The sequence below is a fragment of the Anomaloglossus baeobatrachus genome, chromosome 1 (assembly GCF_048569485.1).
Source record: "Anomaloglossus baeobatrachus isolate aAnoBae1 chromosome 1, aAnoBae1.hap1, whole genome shotgun sequence".
In the NCBI taxonomy this organism is placed as follows: Eukaryota; Metazoa; Chordata; class Amphibia; order Anura; family Aromobatidae; genus Anomaloglossus; species Anomaloglossus baeobatrachus.
The window spans coordinates 51136106-51153498 of NC_134353.1; the positions used below are offsets into that span (position 1 = coordinate 51136106).

Genomic DNA, 17393 nt, shown 5'->3' on the forward strand with positions numbered 1-17393 from the left:
ACGGCATCGCTAATGCGGCCGGATGTGCGTCACAAATTCCGTGACCCCAACGACTCCGCATTAGCGATGTCGCAGCGTGTAAAGCCCGCTTTACTCCAACTTTGCAGACAGTTTTGCTCCTCTTGGAGAAGATCTCATTTGTGTTTTCTTCTAATAAGCATCACCTGGAATACATGTACCGCCCCCGTGGAAGCGGCCAAGCTGCTCTGATCCGGGTTCACTGTGGCTCGAGGGTCTCCGGGCCCAGGGGGTCGTGCGGCCACTCGAATGAAAAGGGGGGTTATAGTTCGTGATGCCACCCATGGTGTGTGATAATTAGGAGTACCACCGCTGCTGTTGGGAGTACCCGAGGGTGATGGAAGGTGTTGGAACCCTCCACGGACGGATAGGGGATGCCCCGGGACTCGGTGAAGGTGGTGGGGGGGGGGGGGTATGTGGGTTTTGGGGAGCGCTGTGGGGATGAAGGGGTCACTCTCGTACTCAGTTCATAAGCAGACACCGACAACCGGGTAAACCAAGTCTCTGGGTACCGCTGCCGCTGAGGGGAGCTCTCTCCAACGTCCTTCTCCACTCACTGACTCTCCTCAACTCTTTACACTAATCACCTCCCCTGCCTGACCCCCCGAGATGGACGACTATTCCTCTCAAGCCGTCCACTGGGGTGTCAGGTGGGTGTGGTGCAGGGTGTCTCTAGGATTTTCATTTGCTGTTGGAGGCAACACTACTTAAGTAGGGACCCAGAACCAAGAGGGAGGCGGAATACTGCACGGAAGGGCAGCTTGTGCAGTACCCCGTGACAACCTGATAGTCCAGGAGCGTCACATACAAGCCTCCCAATACCAGCTTGGCACTTTCTGGAAGCAGAAACTGTTCGCCAACCCATTGACTGTCATCAGAGGCTCCTCGCCGAGCAAAACAGTATCTGATCTCCACCGAAAAGGAGGAAGAACCACAAATCGTGGTTTCTCTCTAGATCCCAAAACTCTTCCAAGCCTTGGTCATTGACCTATGAAGCGTGCCCCAATAGGGGGCACCAGAGAAGCCAGACTACTTCCTTTTGGAGGAGAGCTAAATTGCATGACATTTTTATAGATATCAGGGACAAAGCTATAGGTCTCTGTAGGCCAGTTGGCCTCTACAAGGAGAAATGGAGATCATAAAACAATCACATATAAGAACAACATCAAATGGAAAAAGAAAAAAACAAAAAACAAAAAAAAAAAAAAAAACAACTGCAAGGAAAAAGAAAGAAAAAAGAAGAAATAGTGCTGGGGCAGAGAGGACAGTGATATTACAACACCCAATAGATTGCAATAGATTTGCAAAATGAAACATTTCTGTTCTGTGCATAAAGGCAGCGCATTGTCCCAGCAGTAATTCTTATACCCACAATACAGGAATGCCAACCGGCTGCCTTTGTGTGTGTCTTTCAGTACTACCAACATGAAGGCTACCCGAGGTCACAGGGATATTACAGAAGCTCGGCCACACCCTTGGTACACTCCACATGAAATATCTGTTCTATAGACTATGAAGCCTAGGCTTTCCTTTCAAACAATTCACCACTGTGCGCTCATGTCTGCTGTGCACTATTAGGGGGGGGTTCTATTAAGCAATCATGAGAGGTAGGTCCCAGGATCCGGACGCCCCACCAATATGCAGGTAACTAAAGTGCCTGACAAATAAGGGTACTTTCACACTTGCGTTAATTTCCTTCCGTCACAATCCGCCCTTTTGGAAAACGGCAGAATCCGTTAACGGATTCTGCTGTTTCCCATAGATTTGTATGGATGACGGATTGTGCCAAAATTACCTGCGTTGCTTCCGCTGGCCAACGCTGTGTTGCTTCCGCGGGGCGGAAGGAATGCAGCATGTAATTTTTTTTGAGCGGCGGAATCCTCTATTTTTCACTGCGTTCAGCTGAGCGCCCGGCCGCCGGCAAGTGAGAGCGATCAGCTGAGCGCCCGGCCGCCGGCATGCGAGAGCGATCAGCTGAGCGCCCGGCCGCCGGCATGCGAGAGCGATCAGCTGAGCGCCCGGCCGCCGGCATGCGAGAGCGATCAGCTGAGCGCCCGGCCGCCGGCATGCGAGAGCGATCAGCTGAGCGCCCGGCCGCCGGCATGCGAGAGCGATCAGCTGAGCGCCCGGCCGCCGGCATGCGAGAGCGATCAGCTGAGCGCCCGGCCGCCGGCATGTGAGAGCGATCAGCTGAGCGCCCGGGTGATCAGCTGATCGTTCACAATAGTCTGCTGCCGGTAAAACTGTAAAGAAAAAAAAAAAAAAAGAGCTTTCCGTTGTTTTGTACGATCCGTAGCATCCGTTGTGCCATTATATGCAACACATCCGTCACACAACGCAATGCAACGGATGCCGTTCAACGCAAGTGTGAAAATAGCCTAAGAAAAATTTATTTTATTCTATATATTTATTAATTTCACAGCACTTCACAGACGCGATCAAAGTTTAGTTTTTCTTTAATAAGGGAAGTGAGAGCAGAAAACTTAATTTAAAAAGATAAAGTCTGTCTCATAAATAGACTGAGGATAATGATTAAATGGTGGCCAATAGGATTCAGTTACTGGCAGCACAAGGGCTCAGTGCTCAGCACTATGTTTATGGGGGTTTCCTCCCACTCTCCAAAGACATAGTGATAGGGAATGTAGATTGTGAGCCCCAATGGGCACAGTTGATGTGAAAGTCTGTAAAGGGCCGCAGAAAATGGCGCTGTATAAGTAAAATAAAAATAATAAATACAGATAGACCTTCCCTTTAACTATGGATGTTCTCTCTCATAATTAGTAATAAGCAAGAGCTACCATGCTCGGGTGCTCGGTCCTCGAATTAGTGATGAGCGGGCACTACCATGCTCAGTACTCGTAAGTAGTAATAAGCAGGCACTACCATGCTCGGGTGATCAGTACTTGTAACTAGTGATGAGTGAGCACTACCATGCTCGGGTGCTCTGTACTCGTAACTAGTGATATGCGGGCACTACCATGCTCGGGTGCTCAGTACTCGTAACTAGTGATGAGCAGGCACTACCATGCTCGGGTGCTCTGTACTCGTAAGGCTGTGTGCGCACGTTGCATTCTATTCTGCAGCGTGCAAGTCACTGCCTGTGCGTCTCAGAACGCAGCCGAAAAAGCTGCGTTCTGAGACGCATTCGGCAGACCGCAACGTGCGCACATTCCTGGAGAATTCATGCGTTCTGGATGCTTGCTCTGCCATAGACAGAGTGGGAAAAGCATCCAAAACGCACATTTTTCACAGTGCGGTCCCACTCGGCTCTGCACCATCCCCATAGACTTGCAGCAGAGCCGAGTGGGACCGCACTGTCAAAAAGAGCATGGCTGTCTGCAAGACAGAGCCACCCAATCAGGATGAACTTCACTCGACTTCAATGTGATCGCGCGGCTCTGTGCGTGTGCCGCGGCTTGATTTGCGGTCACACGTGAGTGACTGCAGTGAGCCGAGCAATCAGCTGTGCTTTCACTCAGGTTACTCGCGGCCACAGCTGCAGTCCTCCACCTGAGAGCGGTGGCCGCGGGTAACCTCAGTGACAGCACAGCTGATCGCGCGACTCACTTCAGTTGCTGCATGGAGCTCACAGGAGCGGCGGTGTTCTACTGCTGCTCCTGTCAGCTTCCGATGTAGCAGAGCTGAAAGCGTCGTGGGACCTTGCGTGGATTACGATGGACCTGGAGGTGTATTTGAGGGGGTTAATAAAGTGGTGAAAGAGGGTGTTTTTTTTTTCTTTCATTACAAATAAAGGATTTTTTGGATGTATGTGTTTATTTTCTTTAACTTACAGGTTAATCATGGAAGGTATCTCGGGGAGACGCATGCCATGATTAACCGAAGACTTAGCGGCAGCTATGGGCTGCTGCCATTAACTCCTTATTACTCCGTTTGCCACCGCACCAGGGCAATTCGGGATGAGCGGGGTAGAGTCCTGGGACTGTCGCATCTAATAGATGCGGCAATTTCGGGCGGCTGCTAGCTGATATTGTTAGGGTGGGGGGCTCCCCATAACGTGAAGCTCCCCATGCTGAGAATACCAGCCTTCAGCCGTGTGGCTTTACCCTGGCTGGTATCCAAATTGGGGAGGACCGCACGTCGTTTTTTTTTTAATTATTTATTTATTTTTTACTGCTCAATATAGACACACCCACCGGCGGCTGTGATTGGTTGCAGTGAGACAGCTGTCACTCAGTGTGGGGGTGGGTCTAACTTCAACCAATCATAGGCGCCGGTGGGCGGGAAAAGCAGGGAATACATGATGGATTAATGAGCGGCCGGCATTTTCAAAAGAGGAGCCGCCACAGTGTGAACGCCGTGCAGCGCCACGCCGGTGATCGTGGATCGGTGAGTAAGCGAGGGGGTGGGAGGGATAGACCGACATGGACAGAGAGAGCGATAGAGACATAGAGAGAGAGACCGACCGACAGACCGACCGACCGAGAGAGAAAGACGAAAGACCTGCCTTTGTTATGTCAAAAAAAAACATGCGGATCACAACAATAATGCACTGCTTCACATTTTGGCAGTGTTTTTCTACAACTCATTGATTTCAGTGGGTGTAGAATGCAGCCAAAATGGCAAAAACAATTGACATGCTGCTTCTTCAAACGCAGAGATTGACAAATTTTTGACAATCAAAACGCTGCGTTTCAAAAATCATCATGTCCACAGATTTTGCATGATTCTCATAGACTTTGCTGGGGAAGCACAACGCATGCATTTTGTGAATGACACAATACAGTTGTAAACGCAGCCAGAAAAAAAAAAAAAAAAAAAAAATCGCAACGTGTGCACGTGGGCTAACTAGTGATGAGCGGGCACTACCATGCTCGGTACTCGTAACTAGTGATGAGTGAGCACTACCATGCTCGGGGGCTCAGTACTTGTACCTAGTGATGAGTGAGCACTACCATGCTCAGGTGCTCAGTACTAGTAACTAGTGATAAGCGGGCACTACCATGCTCAAGTGCTCAGTACTCGTAACTAGTGATGAGCGGGCACTACCATGCTCGGGTGCGCAGTACTACGGTAGTAACTAGAGATGAGAAACCATTACTCCATACCTTGACGTGATTGTCCACAGCCGCACATCCCGCCAGTCTCTTCGCCTCTTCAGTCATCCTGCAGATTGTGGTGAGCAGCCGGCGGTGGAGCATGCAGAGTGCACAACACAAGGGTCTGATGAGAAGGGATCTGACCTGCCCAGGAAACATAACAGTATCACGGGGTCTGCAAAAATTACTTCTGCCTATTAGTAACAGAGTCACAAGGCAAAGCACATTTTCTGCATACAATAACTCACATCACACCGGACATCCCACCCAACCATAGCCTTGAAGGGGGGACTCATCGCAGGAAGATAAAATAGAACCCCAACACTGCAAATCAGGGATTCCGCTATCCCAGTAAGCCCACTCCACCAAAGACCCCACAGATTGGCTTCCACCACGATACACTTGACATTCCCAGATCACGAACAACATGCACATTTTTTGGATTCATAGTTCTCCAGGAACCAGTTCTATAATCCGTTTATCCTATAAAAGGAGCATAAACCTCCATTTACCACCCATTTTGGTGCAAAAGGGCGCCATTTATGGAAAGCCGAAAGGGAATATTTTTTCTCTCTGTCATTGTAACAGCGTATCCCTCCCCCGCCTGTGCTCATGGTGTAATTGTCTGTCCTTTGTGCTGCTTCTGCTGGGGGATTGTTTGTTCTTCTCAGCATAGGACTTCTCCAACCACAACTTGGTAAACAGAACAGAGCCAGGAGTCTAAAGTCCATTCATGTATCAGATGTCTAGGGGGAGGTGTGCCCACCTAAGGTGCTGATCCCAAGAGAGAAGAACAATGAGACCCATGTTAGGTTAGTTGGATCTCAGCTGGAGAAGCACTAGGATCTATAGCTGAGGCTGGATCCTAGTGCCTGTGTATGGACTGTCACAGATTGGAGATCAGTGGCCACATGGGTTTGTGTTTTATTGTTCCCCCTGTTGGACTCAAGGAACTCATAAGGACCATTGCCATATTTTCCCTGGCATCAGAATACCAGGAGGTGCCCCTGGATCTTTTGTTTTGTTGTGGACTCCTTGCAGACTTTAAGGATTTATATTTGTTTGGTGCTTTATCTTTGTGGTTCCAATAAATCGCTTTGGATTGTTCCTTGGCCTGGCGTCCCTCACTGCTCTGTCGCATACCCCGTCACAGTAATTTTCTATATTGGGACACCAGCATAATGTTTCCTCAAATAGTTACAAATTATTTCAAAACTTCCGTAATAATTAGTAAAGACTTCAGTGGTTTACCTGACAGATTCTGGACTTAAAGGGCAACTCCACGCAGAATTTTGGAAACTTTCTAAATCATTTGTCCACGGGATCTACACCTGTAGTATCCAGCAGAAGCTGCGCCATTTGTCTCCTGTCACCACCACCTCTATTTGTTGGTAAATGAAAAGCCCAAGGCCCAGTGTGCTGGGTATTAATGTAAGGGTCTGTTCAGAAGGGGCCGAAACGCTGAAGATTTGTTTATCCGGATTTTGTAAATAGAAAACCAACAAGGAGGTGCTACATCCAAACTACATGAAATGGAAGATTCTCTGCTGCATGGATTTCAATAAGGAGTGGTTTTGATGCCTACCAGTGTCACCTCGCACACCAGCAGTGTCTCGTCTGGCACTTTTGCACAATCTTTTCGGCCAACTCACTCAGTTACAGCATCACAAGTCTGAGGCTACTTTCACACTTGCGTTGGACGGCTTCCGTTGCTATCCGCAGCCTTGAGGAATTACGGTAACCGTTGCAGGAAACTGTTATATTCCTCAGACTTCTATAAGCTACAAATAGCAACGGATGGTCTTGCGTTGCATCCGCTGCACGACGCAGCGTCGTTATTTTGACGCTGCTTGGGGCGCAGGGAATGCTGCATGTAACGTTTTTTGAGCAGCGCAATCCGTAGGATTTCGCTGCGCATGCTCTCTCTGGCTCCCTGCACTCATAACCAGGGTAAACATCGGGTTACTAAGCAATGCACTTTCCCTAGTTAACCGATATTTACCCTGGCTACGGGTGCAGGGAGCCCGACACTTTCTTGCTCGGCTCCGCCCCCTCCCGCACTTCACTCCACATGTACACACGCACGCACACACACTCACACTCACCTGTCCCCAGCCTTTCATTCCTCGCTGCACGGACGTCCTCAGTGCCATGGTCCCGCTCGGCTCCACAAACCACGCACTCCGCCTCCGCACTCCACCCCCCTCACACATTCTCGGTGGCCGAACGATCAGCTGATCACCCGGCGACCGGCTGCTGTGAGCGATCAGCTGATCGACCGGCTGCTGTGAGCGATCAGCTGATCACCCGGCGACCGGCTGCTGTGAGCGATCAGCCGATCGCCCGACGACCGGCTGCTGAGAGCGATCAGCTGATCGTTCACAATAGTCTGCCGCCGGTAAAACGAAAGAAGAAAATAAAATAAATAAAGATTCCGTTGTTTTGTACGATCCGTTTCATCCGTCACACAACGCAATGCAACGGATGCCGTTCAACGCAATTGCATCAGTCTCCCATTAGTTGCTGGGTTGGCGGCACTCCTCCTCACACCTCCACTACAGTGTCTGGTCTTCACTCACAGGAATGCCTTTTCTGCTCCTCTATGGTCTCCCTTCCACATGGGACAGACTACACCTACTGCAGCTCAGCCTGCTCCTCACCTAGTCCTGGGTTAACACATTCAGTAGTGAGTGCTACTCATTCCCAGTCACCAGCTAGCTGTGGTGCATGCATTTACTTCCTCTAACCTCTAATGGTGGAAACAGGGTAACTTATGCTTCCTGCAATGCTAATTAAGACTACTTTCACACATCAGTTTTTTGGCATCAGGCACAATCCGGCGTGTGCCTGATGCAACGGATCCGGCGCAGAATATGCAAAAACGGATACGCCAGATCCTTTTTTCGACAGATCCGGTATACCTGTTCTGTCAAAAAACGGATCCGGCGCATCCGTTTCGTCCGTTTTTTTTGCTGGATCCGTTTTTTCAATATATTGGAGAATGCTCAGTTTCAAAAACGGATGCAACGCAAGGCCATAAGGCACAATCTGGTGCTTTTACAAATCAATGGGGATAAAACAAATCCGTTTTTTCCGGATTGTGCCTGATGGAAAAAAACAACTGATGTGTGAAAGTAGCCTTAGACTGCTTTCACACATCAGTTTTTTGGCATCAGGCACAATCCGGCAAAAACATGAAAAAAACGGATCCGGCGTCTGTTGCCGCCGGATCCGTTTTTTCCTCCATAGACTTTCATTAACGCCGGATTGTGCCAGATGGCCTTGCGTTTCATCCGTTTTTACTTGTCCGGATGAAACGTTGAAGTGAACGTTTTTGTGTCCGGCACAAACAACGGATCGCGCCGTACGGCGTGTTTTATAATGGAAGCTTTTTTTTTTTAACTGAGCATGCTCAGAATCACACCGGATCTGTCAAAAAAAATGAAGGAACTGATGGAAAAAACTGATGCAACTGATCCGTTTTTTTTTCGCCGGATCCGTCACATCAGTTTTTTCGCCGGATTGTGCCTGATGCCAAAAAACTGTTGTGTGAAAGCAGCCTTAGTACAGTACAGACCCCACGCTGCCCTTTGACCAAGCCAAGTCACCAGCGACTCAAACAAAACCATCAAACTCAATGAATCGCCTCAAACTTTACTACTGCTACAAAGTAACGCCCATAGCAAGGCAATATATCTCTGATCACTGCAAAATGCTGGAGGGATGCAGCAGATTTACCATAGAATAATGCATCACACAACATATGCATGGCAGAAGCGTCGTAAATCGGGGATCTGTGTAGTGTCGGTCACTTCCATAATTTCGCTGCAGCGACAGGTACGATGTTGTTCCTCGTTTCTGCGGCAGCACACATCGCTGTGTATGAAGCCGCAGGAGCAAGGAACATCTCCTTACTTGCGTCCCGCCTACAATGCGGAAGGAAGGAGGTGGGCGGGATGTTTATGTCCCGCTCATCTCCGCCCCTTCGCTTCTATTGGCCGCCTGCCGTGTGACGTCGCTGTGACGCCGCACGACCCGCCCCCTTAGGAAGGAGGCGAGTCACCGGCCAGAGCGACGTCGCAGGGCAGGTAAGTGCGTGTGAAGCTGCCGTAATGATAATGTTCGCTACGCCAGCTATCACAAGATATCGCTGCAGCGACGGGGGCGGGGACTATCGCGCTCAGCATCACTACTATCGGCTACCGATGTCGCAGCGTGCAAAGTACCCCTTAAGAGTTAACCATGTGTCATAGGACAATTCTTTTTTTATAGCTTATATCTGGAGATTATCACAGTGCTGAACAGTTAACTACACTTTCTACCCAGTATTACACCGATGGACCCGCCGGCTGCAGCCATGATATATGCAACATGTACCACGAAATATGCAATGTGATAACACAATCTGCATCCTCATCTTCTTCACTGTAACTGCAGAGAATCACACGCGTCATATAATCATTTTACGCTGTTTCATTGATTGGATCCTACTGCAAAAAGCAAAAAAAGGAGGCTGCAGTTTCTGTGATAACACATGCTGCTGCACACTTGTTACATTGCATCTGCGCTGCCTCGTCAGTGATACATTGCATCTGCGCTGCCTCGTCAGTGATACATTGCATCTGCGCTGCCTCGCCAGTGATACATTGCATCTGCGCTGCCTCGCCAGTGATACATTGCATCTGCGCTGCCTCGCCAGTGATACATTGCATCTGCGCTGCCTCGCCAGTGATACATTGCATCTGCGCTGCCTCGCCAGTGATACATTGCATCTGCGCTGCCTCGCCAGTGATACATTGCATCTGCGCTGCCTCGCCAGTGATACATTGCATCTGCGCTGCCTCGCCAGTGATACATTGCATCTGCGCTGCCTCGCCAGTGATACATTGCATCTGCGCTGCCTCGCCAGTGATACATTGTATCTGCGCTGCCTCGTCAGGGATACATTGTGTCACAAACCACCGGGGGGGGTCACTCAGAAATCCCCCGCGCTGGCTACCAGTACGTCACAATCGGGGGGTAACAAGTGGGGGTCACCCCTCCTTTATACCTCCCGACCGACAGACAGAGCACGTGACGCGCTCTCTAGCGCCCCTCTTATAGTCAGGCCAATTATGGAATTGCCCGACAATAAGCAAGGAGGCCGCTATACTACTTATGCCGATTATTGAAGGGTCCCCGGTGAGAGTAGGGTATATATTCCCCCGACCTCCGCGGGCGGAATATATAAAACCTCCCCGAATCTCACTGGCCTCCCCACAATAATCCTTGGCACAACTCGCTGCCACCAACCGCTTCACGGTAACTATTAGCCGAACACACAGACGTGGGATTCAAGATCGAGATAACAGAACAGCCCAGGATTAATTATATAATTTAATCAGCCTAAAGCACACTAGAACTACAATATATACAATAGGGAATCTACAGAATATACATATGTCAGAGTACAGTTACAGATAAAGCATGGGTTACAAACAGGTATACAATTCAATCAGTTACCTTGTGCGTCTGGCCACAGGGGGGCGCTGTAGACCAGGTTTCTAGGAACTCCCACAGATGTTTCCTGCACGTGACCCCCAGCGAAAGAACACTGGAAAATGGCCGAAGTAGGGTTATCAACCTGGGCAAATCCAGGTCCCCTCCTACCTTCGTGACCTCAGAGGGAGCACTGCTCCACCCCTGGCTGGAGTTATGGACAAAATCCACAACATGGAATATGGCCATAACTTGGCCTGGGAGCGTCGTAGGCGGACGCCAATGCTCTCATTGTGACAGTTATGAATTTAGCTACAGAATGAGAGGTTTCATGACTTGTCTACTAGTTCCCCATTGGCTGATATCACGCCTGGGGTATTTCCCAAGCTCCCGCTCCCATAAAAAGGGTGTGCCAGCATCGTCCGCATGCGGAGACACCATTTTTATGGTTGCCATATTTATCGGAAATATGGCTTGCGAGATATGAACCATTTTTTACTGGAGTCGTTCTGTCTGGATACTTCCAAGCTTGCTAATGAGATAGCAGCTCCTACCACAGGGTCACGGCAGGGAGTCATCCTGTGTCCATTGTTCCCACATCATCTCATCTCCATATCATAGGAGATGGCCATGGGATGTGACACCTTCACAGATGCTGGACATTGAGGACAAGAAGGGAGGGGGGCACTGCCAGGGAGTGATGAGCGATTATGACTGGAAGTCATAATTCATCTTCATATCCCGGGATTTGCCTCACACATTGCATCTGCGCTGCCTCGTCAGGGATACATTGCATCTGCGCTGCCTCGTCAGGGATACATTGCATCTGCGCTGCCTCGTCAGGGATACATTGCATCTGCGCTGCCTCGTCAGGGATACATTGCATCTGCGCTGCCTCGTCAGGGATACATTGCATCTGCGCTGCCTCGTCAGGGATACATTGCATCTGCGCTGCCTCGTCAGGGATACATTGCACCTGCGCTGCCTCGTCAGGGATACATTGCACCTGCGCTGCCTCGTCAGGGATACATTGCATCTGCGCTGCCTCGTCAGGGATACATTGCATCTGCGCTGCCTCGTCAGTGATACATTGCATCTGCGCTGCCTCGTCAGTGATACATTGCATCTGCGCTGCCTCGTCAGTGATACATTGCATCTGCGCTGCCTCGCCAGTGATACATTGCATCTGCGCTGCCTCGTCAGTGATACATTGCATCTGCGCTGCCTCGTCAGTGATACATTGCATCTGCGCTGCCTCGTCAGTGATACATTGCATCTGCGCTGCCTCGTCAGTGATACATTGCATCTGCGCTGCCTCGTCAGGGATACATTGCATCTGCGCTGCCTCGTCAGTGATACATTGCATCTGCGCTGCCTCGTCAGTGATACATTGCATCTGCGCTGCCTCGTCAGTGATACATTGCATCTGCGCTGCCTCGTCAGGGATACATTGCATCTGCGCTGCCTCGTCAGTGATACATTGCATCTGCGCTGCCTCGCCAGTGATACATTGTATCTGCGCTGCCTCGTCAGGGATACATTGCATCTGCGCTGCCTCGCCAGTGATACATTGTATCTGCGCTGCCTCGTCAGGGATACATTGTATCTGCGCTGCCTCGTCAGGGATACATTGTATCTGCGCTGCCTCGTCAGGGATACATTGTATCTGCGCTGCCTCGTCAGTGATACATTGCATCTGCGCTGCCTCGTCAGGGATACATTGCATCTGCGCTGCCTCGCCAGTGATACATTGCATCTGCGCTGCCTCGTCAGGGATACATTGCATCTGCGCTGCCTCGCCAGTGATACATTGCATCTGCGCTGCCTCGCCAGTGATACATTGCATCTGCGCTGCCTCGCCAGTGATACATTGCATCTGCGCTGCCTCGCCAGTGATACATTGCATCTGCGCTGCCTCGCCAGTGATACATTGCATCTGCGCTGCCTCGCCAGTGATACATTGCATCTGCGCTGCCTCGCCAGTGATACATTGTATCTGCGCTGCCTCGTCAGGGATACATTGCATCTGCGCTGCCTCGTCAGGGATACATTGTATCTGCGCTGCCTCGTCAGGGATACATTGCATCTGCGCTGCCTCGCCAGTGATACATTGCATCTGCGCTGCCTCGCCAGTGATACATTGCATCTGCGCTGCCTCGCCAGTGATACATTGCATCTGCGCTGCCTCGCCAGTGATACATTGCATCTGCGCTGCCTCGCCAGTGATACATTGCATCTGCGCTGCCTCGCCAGTGATACATTGCATCTGCGCTGCCTCGCCAGTGATACATTGCATCTGCGCTGCCTCGTCAGGGATACATTGCATCTGCGCTGCCTCGTCAGGGATACATTGTATCTGCGCTGCCTCGTCAGGGATACATTGCATCTGCGCTGCCTCGCCAGTGATACATTGCATCTGCGCTGCCTCGCCAGTGATACATTGCATCTGCGCTGCCTCGCCAGTGATACATTGCATCTGCGCTGCCTCGCCAGTGATACATTGTATCTGCGCTGCCTCGTCAGGGATACATTGCATCTGCGCTGCCTCGCCAGGGATACATTGTATCTGCGCTGCCTCGTCAGGGATACATTGTATCTGCGCTGCCTCGTCAGGGATACATTGTATCTGCGCTGCCTCGTCAGGGATACATTGTATCTGCGCTGCCTCGTCAGGGATACATTGTATCTGCGCTGCCTCGTCAGGGATACATTGTATCTGCGCTGCCTCGTCAGGGATACATTGTATCTGCGCTGCCTCGTCAGGGATACATTGCATCTGCGCTGCCTCGTCAGGGATACATTGTATCTGCGCTGCCTCGCCAGTGATACATTGCATCTGCGCTGCCTCGTCAGGGATACATTGCATCTGCGCTGCCTCGCCAGTGATACATTGCATCTGCGCTGCCTCGCCAGTGATACATTGCATCTGCGCTGCCTCGCCAGTGATACATTGCATCTGCGCTGCCTCGCCAGTGATACATTGCATCTGCGCTGCCTCGCCAGTGATACATTGCATCTGCGCTGCCTCGCCAGTGATACATTGCATCTGCGCTGCCTCGCCAGTGATACATTGCATCTGCGCTGCCTCGCCAGTGATACATTGCATCTGCGCTGCCTCGCCAGTGATACATTGTATCTGCGCTGCCTCGTCAGGGATACATTGCATCTGCGCTGCCTCGCCAGTGATACATTGCATCTGCGCTGCCTCGCCAGTGATACATTGCATCTGCGCTGCCTCGTCAGGGATACATTGTATCTGCGCTGCCTCGTCAGGGATACATTGCATCTGCACAGAGCTGCTCCCATAGTTTCTATCACTTTCCCATTATAATCCAGGCCACAATGTAGCCATCTATACTGATACTCACTTGTGCGGCTCTCACACTGCACGCACCATGCTCTCTTCCCAGTACTGCACTGGGGCACACTGCTATGTCACTCAAGGGGGGCGGGGCCACTAAACAGGATTGGGCGGGGACTGAATTAACCCTATAATAGCCAGAGAATATTTAGCAACGTGCATTGTGCTGATATAAACGGTCATCTTTAGTGATGGGCGAATAGTAACTATTGATGCTCGGATAAACTGAATATTCCAGTATTCAGCACGACTACAATCAACCATTAACCTCCATTAGGTTTGTTAATTGTGATAAATACCGGAATAGTACTTTGGGATTTGATACAAATAATCCAATAATAATAATAATAATATAATATTTATTCATTTATATAGCGCAGTTAATTCCATAGCGCTTTACATACATTGGCAACACTGTCCCCATTGGGGCTCACAATCTAGAGTCCCTATCTGTATGTCTTTGGAGTGTGGGAGGAAACCGGAGGAAACCCACGCAAACACGGGGGGAACATATAAACCCCTTGCAGATGCTGTCCTTGGTGGGATTTGAACCCTGGACCCTAGCGCTGCAGGACTGCAGTGCTAACCACTGAGCCACCACAAGACTGCAGTGCTAACCACTGAGCCACCACAAGACCGCAGTGCTAACCACTGAGCCACCACAAGACCGCAGTGCTAACCACTGAGCCACCACAAGACCGCAGTGCTAACCACTGAGCCACCACAAGACTGCAGTGCTAACCACTGAGCCACCGTGCCATCCAACTAGCCATTATTAGTCTTCTTAGGCTGGTTTCACACTACGTTTATTTAACATCCGTCCATAACGTTTTTTTAGCGGAAAAACGGATCCAGTGCAAATGCGTTTTCACTTCAATGCATTTGCAATGGACTCGCGTCCACCTGCGTTCGCATGCGTTTGCGTGTGTTAGACACAGGATCCGTACTTTTGCGTTATTTTAACATGTTTCAAAAACGCTACTTGTAGCGTTTTTTACCTTTGTCAAAATAACGCATCTCACAGGATCCTTCACATTGCGCCGCGAGCTGCAATGCATTTCAATGAGCGCTGGATCCTGCCTAGCAGAATGCGTTGAGTTGCGTTGTAACAGGATCCTGCTTTTGTACTGAGCATGCCCAGAACCAGTCTCGCGTGATCTGTCTCTCTCTCCTCCTCCCTCCCTCACCCTCTCTCTCTATCTCTGTCTTTCCCCCTTCCTCTCCTCCCTTTCTCTCCCACCTGAGAGCTGCGGACACTCGTAACCAAGGTAAATATCGGGTAACCACTTCTCTTAGTTACCCGATGTTTACCTTGGTTACGAGCGTCTGCAGCTGTCAGATGCCGGCTCCCAGTCTGGCACGTTTAGTTCCCCTCACTCCCGATCACATGACTCCAATGCCCGCCCCTAAACATCCAGTGACAGGATCCTGCAAAATAACACATGCGTTAGCATGCGTTTTTTGCTGTAAAAGCAGGATCCGCTTTTGCAGCAAAAAAACGTTCCTGACACATGTTAAAAAAACGTAGTGTGAAACCAGCCTTATTTGTGAAGCAGATTTTTTGTCTCCACCAGTTTTGTCACTGTCATTGGTGGAATAGTCTATTATTATTATATGTGACATACATACATATATTTATTTATTTGGTATTAGGAGCTACTTGTTTTTTTGTTTGTTTTTGTGTTTTATGTTTATTGCACTTTAGGCTACGTTCCCATGATAAGGATTAGTTGAGTTTGCCCCATTTCTGCACCTTAGTTTACTTACGTTTTTTATTGCGTTTTTTATGATGTTTTGTCTCTTTTTTGATGATCCTCAGTTTAAATAAAGTTGTTTTGTTTTTGAAACTTTGTGGGCAGCACGGTGGCTCAGTGGTTAGCACTGCAGTCTTGCAGCGCTGGGGTCCTGGGTTCAAATCCCACCAAGGACACCATCTGCAAGGAGTCTGTACGTTCTCCCCGTGTGTGCGTGGGTTTCCTCTCACACTCCTCCAAAGACATACAGATAGGGACTCTAGATTGTGAGCCCCAATGGGGACAGTGCTGCCAATGTATGTAAAGCGCTGTGGAATTAATAGCGCTATATAAATGAATTAAATTATTAATTAATTAAAATTAGTATTGACATCATTAGGTGTGGATTACATGCGTTTTTGAGTTCTAAGGGCAAAAACTTTTCATCTTGTGGAGATGAGAGGTTTGTCAGTCTCCGCAAGGAGAAAATTTTACCCTTAGGGGTACTTTGCACATTGCGACATCGCCACTGCGATCTCGTCGGGGTCAAATCGAAAGTGACGCACATCCGGCGTCAGTAACGACGTCGCAACGTGTAAAGCCTAGATGCACCGATAAATGATCGCAAAAGCGTCGTAAATCGGTGATCTGTGTAGTGTCGGACATTTTCATAATGTCGCACCAATAGGAGATACGATGTTGTTCCTCGTTCCTGCGGCAGCACACATCGCTGTGCGTGAAGCCGCAGGAGCGAGGAACATCTCCTTACCTGCCTCCACCGGCTATGCGGAAGGAAGGAGGTGGGCGGGATGTTCACGTCGCGCTCATCTCTGCCCCTCCGCTTCTATTGGCCTCCTGCCGTGTGATGTCACTGTGTGCGGTTCGCCGGCCAGAGCAATGTCGCAGGAAAGGTAAGTGCGCGTGAAGCTGCCGTAGCGATAATGTTCGCTACGGCAGCTATCACAAGATATCGCATGTGCGACGGGGGCAGGGACTATTGCGCTCGGCATCGCTATCATCCGCTAGCGATGTCGTAGTGTGCAAAGTACCCCTTAGACTCCACTATAACTTCTCATACAGCCAGATCAGATCTCATACTTTGCACTGACGAGGGCCAATCACCTCAAAACACCGTGTCTGGAAATTGAGGTTCTGATCTGGCATAAATCCTGAATCATATCACAAGGCTTATTAAAGAGCCACTTTTGACTTTAAGGATTGCTACTTCCAATAGGTGGCACTAGAGTTTGTCTCCTTCCTCCCTAAAGAGACAATATACATTTTCAGAAGAGCACTAAAAATATGGCCCCTTCCAGATGTCCGTGTTTCAGGTACGTGTGACATCTGTTTTTAACACGGATGCCACACGTACCATGTTATTCTATGGCGTTCTTCACATGTGCGTGTTTTCACACGGACCGTGTGACCCGTTGTGGCCCCGCACGCACACGCAGACATGTCCGTTTTTTTCTCCGGCAACACGGGTGTCACACGGACCGCACACTGATGTGATCCGTGTGACATCAGAGTGACACGTACCGGAGAAAACACGGGTCTTTGAAATAAAAAGATTTTCTATATTCACCTGTATCCAGCGCTGCTTTCTTCGTCTCTGCTGCCTCCCGCTTCTGATTCACTCTCATTATACTCATTGATTATTCACTGCACTGAGGACCTGGCAGCCGGAGCATCGCGGGGACAGCACCGCATAGGACAACATCACCGGGCGGTGACAGGTGAGTATTC

The 17393-nt window shown here is 49.8% G+C and overlaps 1 protein-coding gene across 3 annotated transcripts in view; it reads right to left on the reverse strand.

Moving 5' to 3' along the window:
• RPIA (ribose 5-phosphate isomerase A) overlaps positions 1 to 17393 on the reverse strand; it is a 134182-nt gene that overhangs the window by 65713 nt on the left and 51076 nt on the right. For 2 of the 3 annotated variants that reach the window (XM_075332642.1, XM_075332621.1), the window contains one exon: positions 5085 to 5219. In XM_075332642.1, coding sequence (XP_075188757.1) covers positions 5085 to 5177 — 93 coding nt within the window. In that variant the 5' untranslated portion in view covers positions 5178 to 5219. Of the gene's footprint in view, positions 1 to 5084; positions 5220 to 13921; positions 14000 to 17393 lie in introns of those variants that run through there. The other variant, XM_075332619.1, reaches the window with a different exon arrangement.